Source organism: Euleptes europaea, chromosome 7 (genome assembly GCF_029931775.1).
Source record: "Euleptes europaea isolate rEulEur1 chromosome 7, rEulEur1.hap1, whole genome shotgun sequence".
NCBI lineage: Eukaryota > Metazoa > Chordata > Lepidosauria > Squamata > Sphaerodactylidae > Euleptes > Euleptes europaea.
The window spans coordinates 57,020,563-57,033,977 of record NC_079318.1 but is presented as its reverse complement, the minus strand read 5'-3'; the positions used below and the strand labels follow the sequence as shown (position 1 = coordinate 57,033,977).

Below are 13,415 nucleotides of genomic sequence, written 5' to 3'. Positions count from 1 at the left end.
GAGGCAAACAGGTGGTTTGCCATTGCCTGCCTCTGCATAGGAACCCTGGAGTTCCATCCAGGTACTAACCAAGGCTGACCTGCTTAGCTTCCAAGATCTGATGAAATTGGGCTAGCCTGATCCATCCAGGTCAGCACTATATATACCATAGTAGTATATAGTAGTAATAGTTCTATATAAACTGATGTAACTGTTCTATTGCTGAGTAATAATACATAACTTGGATCAGTTCAACTGGTTAAGGTCTTATAATGTTATGTTTATATCTGATGTTTAAGGCAGGACAATGCTGATGCAGTTGTCTTGTTTGTGGGCTTCCTAGAAGCACCTGGTTGGCCACTGTGTGAACAGACTGCTGGACTTGATGGACCTTGGTCTGATCCAGCATGGCCTTTCTTATGTTCTTATGAAAACTGGCTAAAGTCCTGTTAAATTTGGCTTAATTTTAATCCAGTTCTACCTTTGCAATCCCAAGTTCACTACTCTTCCACACCTGTTCCTCTCCTGTCTCTTATGGAGACTGCTGTGGGAAAAGAGTTTTGCATCTACCAAACTCTTCTCACAACAAACCTCTGCCCTCTGTTCCCCTGAACTGATCAAGGCCTTCACACCCTCAGGAAGGGGGAAAGGAATGCTCCCCCCCCCACCAAGAAGCTATGCTCAGGATGGCAGAGTAAGGCAATGCTAGTATTAAAAATCGACTAGACGTGCATGGGTTGAACTCAATGGTTGAGCGATTTTAGACTTATATTTATGTTGATTCCAATTATATATTATACTTTAAAATCATTCTCTCAACGGCTTTTTATGAATGACAAGTATTTATTGGAGTATATACTTGCTATCCTTTTTATGTATGTTTATGTATTTTTATGTATATCTTTTATTTGCTGGTCTTGGACCTTATTAAACTTATTATATTATATTAGTATTAAAAATGGATACTAGTCATGATGCATACATAATCTCTACAGCAGGGGTGGGGAACCTTTTTCCTGCCAAGGGCCATTTGCAATTTATAACATCATTCGGGGGCCATACCAGGCGTAGATCTCCCGGTAGTGGTGGGGAGGCTAGGAGAGGCTATGCAGAGAAGGAAGGAAGGGGAGGGAGGGAAAGAAGGAAGGAAAGAGAGTGAGGGAGAGAAAGAGAGAGAGAGAGGTTCCCAGCTTCTCCTTCCCCCCATACACACTTGCAAGCACCTGGCCGCGTGAGCTTTCTTGTTTGTGGGCTTCCTAGAGGCACCTGGTCGGCCACTATGTGAATAGACTGCTGGACTTTATGGACCTTGGTCTGATCCAGCATGGCTTTTCTTATGTTCTTATGTACATCCAACTTCTAGCACATAGAATGATCTGAGTGATTGAATAGCCTTGTCTCCAGTTTTATTAAATTATTTAATTTTAATGGCATTCATAATTTACACTCTTTTGGGTGTCTTTCTAGGCATAGACCAAGTATTAGGTACCCTGGAAAATTACTTCTTGAAAATAAATATGTGTAGAAAAGAGAACTAATAATAATGAACCAATTTCTTAAATTTTCTGTGTGTGTGATGCTCCCGGAAGTTTAACATATACATTCCAGGCCACAAAGTGAGTTTCATCAATGCAAACTAGAATGCAACATAATGATCTTATCAAATGGTTATATATGGACTACTACTAAATAATTATGCCTGTTTTAGAAAGCTATATGAAGTGAGGAGGGGTCTGGCTCAGTGGTAAATCATCTACCTTGCAGGCAGAAGGTCTGATGTTCAGTCCCTACCATCTCCATTTATAAGGATCAGGTAGTAAGTGATGTGAGAGACCTCTACCTGAGACCCTGGAGAGCCACTGCCGGTCTGAGTAGACAAAGCTGACCTTGATAGACCAATGGTCTCACTTGGCATAAAGCAGCTTCCTGTGTTCATGTGTATAAATACAAAAACCTTTCCAGAATTTAACCATGTGTTGAACTTCATAATCTTATCTTTGTAAGATAACATACAAAGATAATACACTATTTAAAGTTACACATTACATGACAGGCTCCATTGAATATAGTTTTCACTACCAGTCTTTGGGTAAAGATCATCAGCCAAATCCAGTAGACCAGCAAATGCATATGAGGAAAGTGGAATGAGCCAAGGCTGCTGGAGAAGTATGATAACAAATTTGTTTAGCTGAACAGAAATCATACACTACAACATGAATCCATAAGCAGTTTGATTATTATGTAAAACTTAGCACCAAATATAGCAATTAGCATGATTATTGTGCATATTGTTCCATTATCAGATGTCCTTTGGAGTATTTAAAACCTTGCCAAATATGATATTTTGCCTGTAGCATCATACCCACAAATGTATAATATGTAAAAGGAAATAAAATGACCAAAAGTAAATTAGACTGTAATTTTTTGCAAATCAATGAATCTGTGCTACAAGCTCTTAAAAGATATCAAAGAAGAATTTTCACAGGTGTAGTAGAAACTAGGAATAGTCAACTGGCCAAATCTGTGAGAAACAGTTAAAAGTGCACATATTTATATACTCCATGGCTTTTGTAATCAATATGAGACAGGAATAAATATAAAAGATGTTTAATATTGATAAAATTTTAGCTTTCTTAACTTGCATCACTAAGATATAAATTAATAGTATAAAAACAATAGTAGAATATATGCATTTGCTTTGATGATTTGCTCTTAAGAGGTTAAATTTCACAAACTTCATCTGAAAAGTTTGAAAGCAGTCTCTTTCTGTTATGTCATGAAGGATATAAACCGTGGGTACTGATATATTTCTTAACAGTGTGATCAATTATTTCTTATGCCAGCGTGGACTGAGGCAGTAGTGGTTGCAGCGCCAGACTAGGATCTGGAAGACCCAGGTTTGAATCCCCACTATGTCATGGAGGCTCATGAGGTGAGCTTGGGCCAGTCACCTTCTCTCAGCCTAACCTGACCAGGGTGGTTGTTGTGAGGATAAAAAGGAGGAGGGGAGAATGCTGTCATAAGCCACTTGGGGTCCCGATTGGGGAGAAGAATGGGAAATAAAACAAATAAATGAAACAGCCTGCTCTCCTACCATTTACGTTTGTGAGAAGAGAGGGCCAAGGATTATTTTAAAGTTAAATTTAATGATGAACTTTGCTTTCATGTCTGACAGCAAAATTAAGAATTTTTAATCAGTTTCCTATTTGCATCAAGACCTTCCCACTACATCTCATCTTATCGTCTCTAACCAGAGATGCAAAATTTTCAGAACTTGTGGGGAAAATCTTGAAGACACGGGGGAGACATTTTCAAGCTATATATTGTGAGTGAAATAAAACCTTGTTTAAAAAGCATTTCACTCATTTCAAAGGGAAAAAAAAGAATCAGGAATTTTCAGTGTTTCTCAGTGTTTCCATTAGAATTTTTTTTTAAGTTCTCAGTATTTTTTGGAATTTTTTGTAACATCTCTCTCTTACACTGCTTTGTTTTGAAGCAAGAAAGACTCTAAAACTCTCTCCCTTTTCTCCTGCCTATACATTTCAAACAGTCTTCTTAATCATAGAACCCTTATAAGAATATCTTCCATCTCTTGCCTCCATTTATATAAGAATGGCTTTGAACAAGATGGGACAGCTCCCATCTTGTAAAGAGACAGTGATATGGGGTGGGGGTCAGCTTTATCACCCCATCTTTCATTCTTTTATAGGTTTGTCACTTAACTACTGCATTGCTCTCTTGGTCAAATTTTTGAGCTTGTGCCATGTTGGCTTGTTCGTTGAGCAGAACAAAATGGGGATGGGCTAGAAGTGCCCTGATGTGGTAGAATGGATGATATAACATCGGAATACTGGTGGAAAATACCATTTCCCCCCAGTGTATGTAAAAAACAAAAATCAGCATCACCCCTGATGGAGTCCCAGGATGAATATTTTCTCATAATACGCTAGGGTTTTTACTTCTTGGGGAACATTAAAAAGGCATCATCTGCAGTCCAAAGTGGATACACTCTGTCATCTTAGGTTTCTCACTTCATTCTGCTCCATATGTCCAGGGCTTTTGTGCGTCAGAATCAGAAGATGACAAAGTGGTAGAAAAGGCAGAATAACTGAGATGGTACCACTCCGGATTGCAGACGGGTTTCCCCTACTTAAGAGTCAGTGGGCAGACAAAGTATAATCTTTCTAATGTGCTAGTTTCTTATGTGTACGAAGGTTTGAGGGGGGACACTGAAAATTGGTATCCCCTACCTACAGGCTGACCCTGTCACCTCGTTCTTATGTGTACAAAGTCTGCTTTCTGAGGCCCATCTTTACACCCCACTGGCAGCTACTTCTGGCAGATAAGCCTCTTTGCATACAACAATCTGCTATATAAAGATCTATGGATTAATGCAGTATTCCCATTAGAAGACCACAGACAGGGCATCTCAAACTCCCTCTTATAACCAGCCAGCCCGGGAAGACATGGAAGAAGGACAAGCAGATCTAGCAAGAAGCTGCCATGTATTTACTGTCTCTTTGTAGTTTTTGTGGTCAGGCCAGTAGTTTGAGTGCTTGGAAGAAAGGATTGCTGTCTCTGTGTGCAGCAGGAAGGGTCCTGTACTCTTCTCTGTGAACCTGCTGTACACTAGGAGAACCAGAGCCTTAATCTCTCTTGCCATCTTCTGTCTCTGTGGAGTTTCTTAGGCTTGGATCTTCTTTAAAAGAAACTAAGCTTCTAGCAGCTTCTTCCTTAATGCTTTATGTTCTCTGGTCTCATAATGAAACCCCTCTAGCCTTTTGGCTCCAAAGAACAGCTTTCAAAGAGGATATGGAGAATGTTCTAGCCAAAACATCTACCCACTCTTGGCTTCCAAAAAGAGAGGATAACTGAAGTATATTTTTCATCCTTTTTATAGCCTTCATCATTTTTACATGGCAATTTAATGGTAATGGCTTAGCAGTAGTAAGTTAAAATCCAATAGGAATAGATAAGAACAAGCAGCTTCTTTGAAAGAGTTTCTTTGGAGAGAGAGTCACTAAATCCACATAAGTGAAGTTAATGGCAGACACCATGAATTCATACATTTTAATGTGGTACAGTTTTTATAAGTCACCTGGGCGTTCAGAAGTAAGTGACAAAAATAACATTGTGTACTGTTGATTTGGCATTACAAAATTAAAACTTGTTAACAATTTGCTGACTTAAGCATTTCATTCCTAATATCAGGTGCAGTTAATGTAACAGATGCTGCACAGATTGGTATGCAGCTGGCCTTTTCAGTTCTACAGAGCACATTAGAACATGAGTGCCAGCCAACGTGTGGCATATGTCCTGCAAGTGGTAGAGGCATAAAAAATGGTGGCATTCCTGGAAAGGAACAGGAAGGGCCTGTGGGTTTGGTGGTGGCCCAGAGCCAGACCCGAATTCTTGCTTGCCTTTCCAGCACTACCCTGCTGCTTGCTCCCTTGCTCAGTAGACTAGAGCCAAACCTCAGCAAGATGTGGAAAGTAGGACATGCATGCACGCTGCAGTGCTCAGTAATACTTCATCACGCTTTGGACTTGACTTATAACATGCTTGCTGTCAGGTTGCCCATAACTGCATGAAACAAAGGCCTGGATTTCACATGTAGGAGAATGAGGTTGCCAAATCCTGAGGCGGTAGAATGGACCGTACCATTTCAAGCTGCAGGTAGTGGATTCTAGCTCTGAACATTCCTTTGCATTAAAAAAATGCCATACCAATAGAAAACTAGCACATCTCATTGCTAGCTGTGCTTGTTTTCTGTTTTCAAGTAGTTTTTATCATAGGAGAGCATCCTACATGAGATCCTCCATGATCTGTCGCATGCAATCTGAAACAGTGCGGTCCATTCACCGGCATTTCTGGGAGACCTTATTATCCTGTATATATGAACTGGGCTTAAACATCATTTTTCTCAATTTGCTGTCCCTGTGCAGATGAAATATACTTCCCCTATTTTAGGGTCATGATTGCATACTCAGTGGCTAGAAGCTTTTTAATTTGAAGATGTCTGTGTTTTGTTAAAGGAGAACAGATAATAGATAAAACGTACTGAGTTGGTAGATCAAAGCATTTTTGCAGAAAATGTTTCATGTACTAAAAATAGCTAGGCACATGTATCTGAGTTTAATGTCAAAGCCTCTTGCAAGTAATTTGGATCTAACTTAAGAATGGTAATTCTCAGCCCTTGATAACAAAAATGGCTCACATTCTTGTTCAACATTAGTGGATTTTCTCTTGAAAAAAGGGATCCTATATATGTTTGTGTAAATGTTGTATAGTTTGAACAACTACGCTGTCCTAACAATATTGCCAGTTTACTATTTTTTCTGCTCTCTAGATTCTTCCTCACTGATCTACTTTTCAGCTTTGTTTTCTCATATTTTATTTTCATAAGTATAATTTTACTTTATTAATTTCCCCCCATAAAATAAGTAATAGTTAAAATCAGAGTCACTTCTTGTAAATTACAGACTGGCAAGAGTATGGTCCGAATACTTCTCTGTCATCTTCTGTCCTCTATCTCGAATTATCATATATCCCTAATTTCTGTTACACTTTTACAGATACATTGGTTATATAAGCCTAAATTATTATGCCATTCTGAGCAGAGTTACATCGTTTTAAGCCTACTGACTTCAATGACATAGAAGGCCTTTCATTATGTATTTGTCTTCACACTGAATTTTAGTCTGAGAGTCATTAAAAGTCATCCAGTTCAATGTGTTGGGAATTTCTGTAACTAAACTACTCTGAACAGATTATTTTGACAAATTTCTTTGAAAATCTATAAAGAAACCGACTCCTTCCTATGGTAACCTCTTTCTTTACCAAGTTAGGAACCTGGGAATGACATTTAATCTCCCTCTATTTAAGGTATTAATTATGTTACTTCCTGTCACATGTTCATACATCCTGTTCATTATTTTTTCCTGCTGTGGTCACTTTCCTCTGGTTTCAAGCCATGCTGCATCTTCCAGTACATTGATTTTTAGTGGGGCCATATGGACCTCCAGGGGGTGATGTACAAGTCTTGCATTCAGTGCTTTGCAGGGCAAATGAGGGGATTGGGGATTTTAAGTAGTCCCTTATTCTCACTTGCAATGGATCCTTACAACCAACAGAGCAGAGATTTATACCCTGTCCCAAGGAGTAGATCCTAAATTTCTCCTTCAAGCCCATAAAGTGGCACACAGCAAATAGAAATCAAATCTAACATTGAGGAGTTGGCCGATGACCATTAGGCACAAGGGTCTCATTGAAAGTATGCCCAAGATCTGTGTAGGATATGTGTATATCATAAATATATGTTTATAAATAAGATTGCCTTCTCTAGTGATTCATTTCACTCTAGTGAGAAGAGGCTTTTAACAGAAACGGAAGGATTTTATCTGGAACTAGAAGCTGCATCTGAGAACTGGTGCCATCTCCTATGGCAGCATTGATGCAAATTGCAGAGGTGTGCCTTTTTAAATTATGTGCCAGCTATTCTTTGGGGAGGGGGATTGATTAATTTGGTAAGTAGGAATAAGAACTGCTCTGCTGAATTAAACCAACACTATATCTTGTTCAACGTGCTGTTTGCAACAACAGATACGCAGACATTAGATTAATCCTTTAACATCCCAACATCATTTTTTTTCTGTAAAATAACCTCTAATTGGAACAACCGAGCCATGTTGTTTGTGTTCAAGAAATACCTTGACTTAATTCCATTTTGCTCTGTGATAGTATATACTCTCTGGTTATGCCTAAATGATCCATGTGTATATATCTTTCCCTCGAATTTTTACCTCCCTTCCTATTCCTGTTTTGTCTTCCTTCATCGTAATATAGGGGAAATGTTAAATGGCTGAACCTTCTAACAGTTTTGTCTGTAAATAGAAAAGACCCTCTTTAATGCATCTTAAGAACAGAGCCAGACATTTACTTTGGAAATTAATGAGCATGTTGATTTAATAAAAAAGTTTTGACATTGGCCAAGGAAAAGAATTTGCTTTAAGTTAGGCAGAAAAATAAATATGTAAATGGAAGTCGGGAAAGATTTTTTGTCAAAGGAAGAAACATGAATACTACTTACTCATTTGAGATGAGATTTTTATTTTTCTGGGAAAGAAATTTTGGACAAAGAATAAGAAAAAGCCAGAAACATTTGGCTGCAGCTTGAGGTGATACAGACATGTATAAACACCAGTCCAGAGAAGTGTGAGAACATTTGTGTTTCTATAGTCTTCCTCTGCCCAACCAACAAATGACCAATGGGGGAAGGGGAGGGGGGAATCACCACTGCCACTACCTCATGTTAGGAGTGTTCCACAAGTGCAAAAGCAAGTGCAGCTCTCTGAACTGGGGTCCAAACTTTCTTTGTGATCCGTTAGATGTCAGTATCCCCCCCACGCATGCATTATAGGCAAATCCACACGTTTCCCTGACATGGATGGCCCATGCTAGCCCGATCTTGTCAGATGTCAGAAGCTAAGCAGGGTCAGCCCTGGTTAGTATTTGGATGGGAGACCACCAAGGAAATCTAGGGTTACTAAGCAGAGGCAGACAATGGCAAACTACCTCTGAATGCCCCTTGCCTTGAAAACCCCAGAGGATCACCATACGTCGGTTGCAATCTGACAGCTCTTTCCACCACCACTCTTACTGAATGTTGGGATTTACCTCAGTTTACAAAACAGTCTTCTGCTCAGTCAGGACAACCAACTACACTGGTGCTATTGTGTGCAGGTATTTCTGTTCTGCCCACTTAGTAGCCTCCTGTGCATATACTGCAGGCAGCCTATACCAGGCACCTGATTCCATGCATTGACCAACCCAATCCTTATGGGATAGCACCAGTGGTTTTTACCTGTTGACCTCATAGCTGTTTATTTATTTTTAAATAATTCTGGGTTACTTTTCCTAGAAGTTCAAAGCAGTTTACAGTAAACACATCCAGTTCAATAACTATTAAAACCACAACAAAAGAACAGAGATCTATGTCCAAAATTAGCTTTGTCTCCCTACTTCCTTCAGCAGCAACCAACAGGTGACTTGCTACCACTTGACTTGCATGACTCATCCGGCTCTGGCTGCCTGCTATTGTTCAAAAGCAACCACCCCACAGTGTGGTGTAGTGGTTAAAGTTTCAGACTAGGATCTTAGAGAGCCAGTTTTGAATCTCCCCTCTGCCATGGAAACTCACTGGGTGTCCTTGGACTAGTCTCACATACTTAGGGTTGTTCCAAGTGTAAAATGGAGGAGAGTAGAATGGTGTAGGCTGTTTTGGGTCCCCATTGGGGTATAAATGAAGTAAATAAATAATAAATATGGTTGAAGATGGGGAACAGATAAAAGGTAGGTAGGTGGTGGGGACAGTGAAGGAAGCAAGGAAACGCCAGGATATGAGGTTTGCCAGTCTTTGCAAGGGAGAGGCTGCTGAGGAGAGTGAAGGAGAGGAAGTTGGAGGTAGGGGGCAGGTAAAGGTAGGTAGATTGGTTTGGATGAGAAGGAGAGAAGGATGCAGGAAAAGGCAAGAGATCATGGGGACTTTCAGGGAAGAGAAGGAGAGAATAGTGGGGATGGGAAGAGATATGCCCCCTGCGAGTCCCTGCTTTTTTTACTGAAATGTCTGGAACAAATTGTTTTGAAGGACTAGCCCAAGGACATTGTTAAAATGTAGTCTGAGGCTCAGTGCCTCAAAGTTTGAACCCATTTTCAGGTTTGGACATATAGTGTATTTAAATCTTCCATTGAAATGTGCTTCAGTTTGGCTGAATTGTGCTATAGGTATGTGCTTGCATTAACCAAAGAAACCTTTTCCCTTCCTCATTTCATCACCCTTCCATATTTTCTTTCAGGAGCTGAATTTCAAAGATTTTGGGAGAAAATGGCTACAATTGTCTCTAATTCTGAGCTGGCAACGGGCATCCCCTATTCTCCTGCAGTACCTGGACTTGCACAGTATCTCCAAAGCATCACCAAACTCTTAATATCTATGGTCTCAGTGACTGCTGATCCTGGATTTGCAAACCACGGTTTACTTGAAACGGGGAATGCAACAGACCCTTGTTTATCAGTTGCACATCTCCTACATTCTGATTTCCATGAAGTGCGCTTGTTGGTCCTGGAAGCGACCCTGCTATGGTTGAAACAAATGAGTGGTCAACCTATGATTGAAGGAGGAGGAAAAAACCTTTTATCTCTACTGTCTGGCTTGGAGGAGATTCTTCTTGGAATAGCTGTAAAGGAAAAGCATCCAGAATGTTTTTGCAAGGTAAAAACAGACAACGCCCCCCTCTCGAGAAAAACTCCATGTAATAAAGAAGTGTAATTTCAAATAAGATGGACCAGATTAAGACTGTTTATTTTTCTTTCACTGACACAAGTGATTTCTTTTTATTAGGTATTGGAGGTTCTATGTGGTATGGATTTCAGAAATGTGCTTCTGAAGACAGAAGATGCCATAAAAATGAATCCAAGGGATTTCTTGCATTGGATTATGAATATTGCAGATACTTCGGACAGGTATATTTTGTTACTGGTAAAATATCACCGTATCTAATTCTCAACACGGCCCCATCTGTGGATACTTAATTCTGTGGATCAGGGACATGTAGAAAGAAAGGCGATTATTCTATAAACTTGTGGGGAATCCCCAGGTTTGCAGAAAAATATAGAACATTTTTTTAAAATGGAGAGGGAGTTGTTCAGGCAACACAGTTCCGTTGCCCCAGCCTCATCAACAGACTGCCATGCCTGACAGATGCCGCTAATGCAGGAAGGCAGGGGAGGGAGAGAAAAAAATACTTCTGCACCTCCACCCTGCTGCTTTGAGCCACAGAGGTAGCAGTGAAGGAGGCAGGCAGGAAGGTGAACAGGAGGCCCCCCACCACCACTCTGTCACCATGTGAGCCACGGAGGAGTAGCGGTGGTGGTGGAGGAGGAGCAGAAAGCTCGACCACCTCCTCCATGCAAGCCATGTTATCTGTATAGGGGCAGCAGCGCAGGCAGGCAGAGGAGAAGTGGGATCTGGTAAGTGAGGCACCTGCTTGTAATAAAAAAATATTCACTGATTGCAGATTACCCTTTGAAAAGAACTAATCTTAGATATTAAAAAAAAGAAATCCCTGTGGTTTCAATATATCTTGTTAAGCACCGAGCACTGCTAAATTGTACATATGTTGCTTCCTAATTTTTATATATCTTTACAAAACCTTGATGAAGTCAGTCACATGATGAAACAAGACTAAGCAATGTGACATCTAAATAGATCCTAGGCAGATCTGACCTGAATGGATCATTCTGGTTCTCCTTTTTTTATTAGTATCTTCATGTTTTCAACTCGAAATTAGTGTTTTAGGACAGTGGCTATTGTTGAAGTTTGAAATTGGAAGTATATGGAGTGCATTTTTTAAAGACGTTAGTTTGTATTCAAAATTTATCTTATCCCTGAAGACATACATATTAAATACTTTTAAATTAATGAATTTCCTAGACATTTTATTGGGAGCATTTCAGAAATGTTACCGACAAATTGTGTTTTGAACTTGCAGGGCAAGCAATAAAGTTGCTATTTGGCTGTAAAACTGCTATTTATGGCTCTTACATATCTTTCAGTTTATACCAATTCAGACTGTTGGCCCAGCAATATTGTCTACTGTGCTTGGCCATGGCTGTGGAGAATCTTGGGCATAGAGGGATGTTTCCCAACACTTATTATCTGAGATTAAATGCAGATGCCAGGGGCTGACCTGTGATATGCATGTGAAACACATGTCCCTTTGGGCCTCTTGCTTTAGCATTCTTGTGGCAGAGAGCTTCAGGACATGCATAATACATACTTTCTCCATTTTATCCTCACACTTGAGGTAGTTCAGGCTGAGAGAGTGTGTGAATGACCTGAGGTGATCCAGCAAACTTCCACGGCATAGTAGGAATTTGAATGTGGGTCTCCCAAGTCCCAGTCTGATATTCTAACTAGTACATCACACTCATTGTCAAAAGTCATTCCCTGTCCCCAGGGACATGTTCTCTGGAGGGGGGGGGGACCGATGACAAAATTCTCGGCAGTGGGCCAAGATTCTTTAGGAGAAACCGTAACAGTTCTCCTGACCTGTACAAAGCAACAGTTTGGGGAATGTATACAGAAAGTCCTCCTCCCCACTAGCATGCTGGCTAAGGAAGCCTCAGATGTCTACAAACATACTGTTGGTTAAAGATTATCTAGGGACTGTTTAGATAAATGAAAATGCATTATTAAAACTTTGAGACTTTAATTCAGACCTATCAGTATTTCCAAAACAGATAACTGATTTTTGTTGTTTTCCAAAATAAGATTGCTTACTCTTTTTAGAAGCAAAACATATTAAGTCAAGAGAACATGTTCTGAAATAGAAACAACATTTGATAGTATGTGATCTCTTTAAAGGTCCCAGAAAAGCTAGCAAATTCTGTCTGTCTGAACAGTATAAATTCTTCAGAAACATTTGTGTGCCCCAGAGGCGGACCTACATTTTTGGAACCCTGAAGCTTGAACTGTTACGGGGGCCCTTCACAACCAGCAACAACAGGGCAACATCCAACAAGGCCCAAAGGGCCTTGCTGCCCTTGCAAGGACCTCGAGGCTCAAATGGCGGAGAACAGGGTGGTGGGGTGGCGTCCTTGAGAACTCATGAGAACCGAAAGCTCATCTGAATATATATCCTCCACACATGGTCTGAACAAAATTGTTAGACTGGAAGAAAGTGGAGATAGACTACTGGAAATGGGTCCTGTATCCTGAAAAATCAACAGATGCATAGATAGTATGTGGCCAATTGGCTAACTCTTCAGTCGTTATCAGGGCTCGATGTACCTTAATCCAATTACATATTTGTAAAGCACAACCTCCTTCTCATGGGCTAACAATTCGTATTATGATTATATAGTTAAGTGTGGAATGGCTATAACAGATTGGGCTGAGATACATTTACTCCTGGCTTCAGCTGTCAGCACACAATGTGTGTAACAAGTGTGAAGGAAGTATTATTTTAGTTATACTAAACTGACTGCCAATTGTTTCCAATATCAAAGCTGCAACAGTATGTAATTTCGCATTAATTCTGTATGTCTGTTAACCTTTATTTTTGCAGCGTTGAAATTCAAAGTATATCCCTTAAGCTCGCTTCAAAGTTAATCGTCCATCTTGTACAAAATTGGCAGGAGGTAAGATAATTTAGTTCAGCATTGCTAGAGGCAGCTTGTTATGTCATGCTTGCCTCAGATTTTGCTGTGATAGATGAAATGCTTTTTTGCAAAATGATCTTTAAACAAGCTCTTCATTTTGATGAGCCTATAAAGTTAGTTGCTTCTGATATACAGAATCCGAGATAAAGGTTTCAGTCTACAGGCAAATACTAGCTTGAAGCCCATAGCATCAGCATCAGTTTTTGCAGAAGTCC

The 13,415-nt window shown here is 40.0% G+C and overlaps 1 protein-coding gene across 1 annotated transcript in view; it reads left to right on the top strand.

Moving 5' to 3' along the window:
* THADA (THADA armadillo repeat containing) overlaps nt 1–13,415 on the top strand; it is a 172,489-nt gene that overhangs the window by 121,002 nt on the left and 38,072 nt on the right. The window contains exons 31-33 of the mRNA XM_056853380.1: nt 9,834–10,249; nt 10,379–10,500; nt 13,107–13,179. Coding sequence (XP_056709358.1) covers nt 9,834–10,249; nt 10,379–10,500; nt 13,107–13,179 — 611 coding nt within the window. The remainder of the gene's footprint in view (nt 1–9,833; nt 10,250–10,378; nt 10,501–13,106; nt 13,180–13,415) is intronic.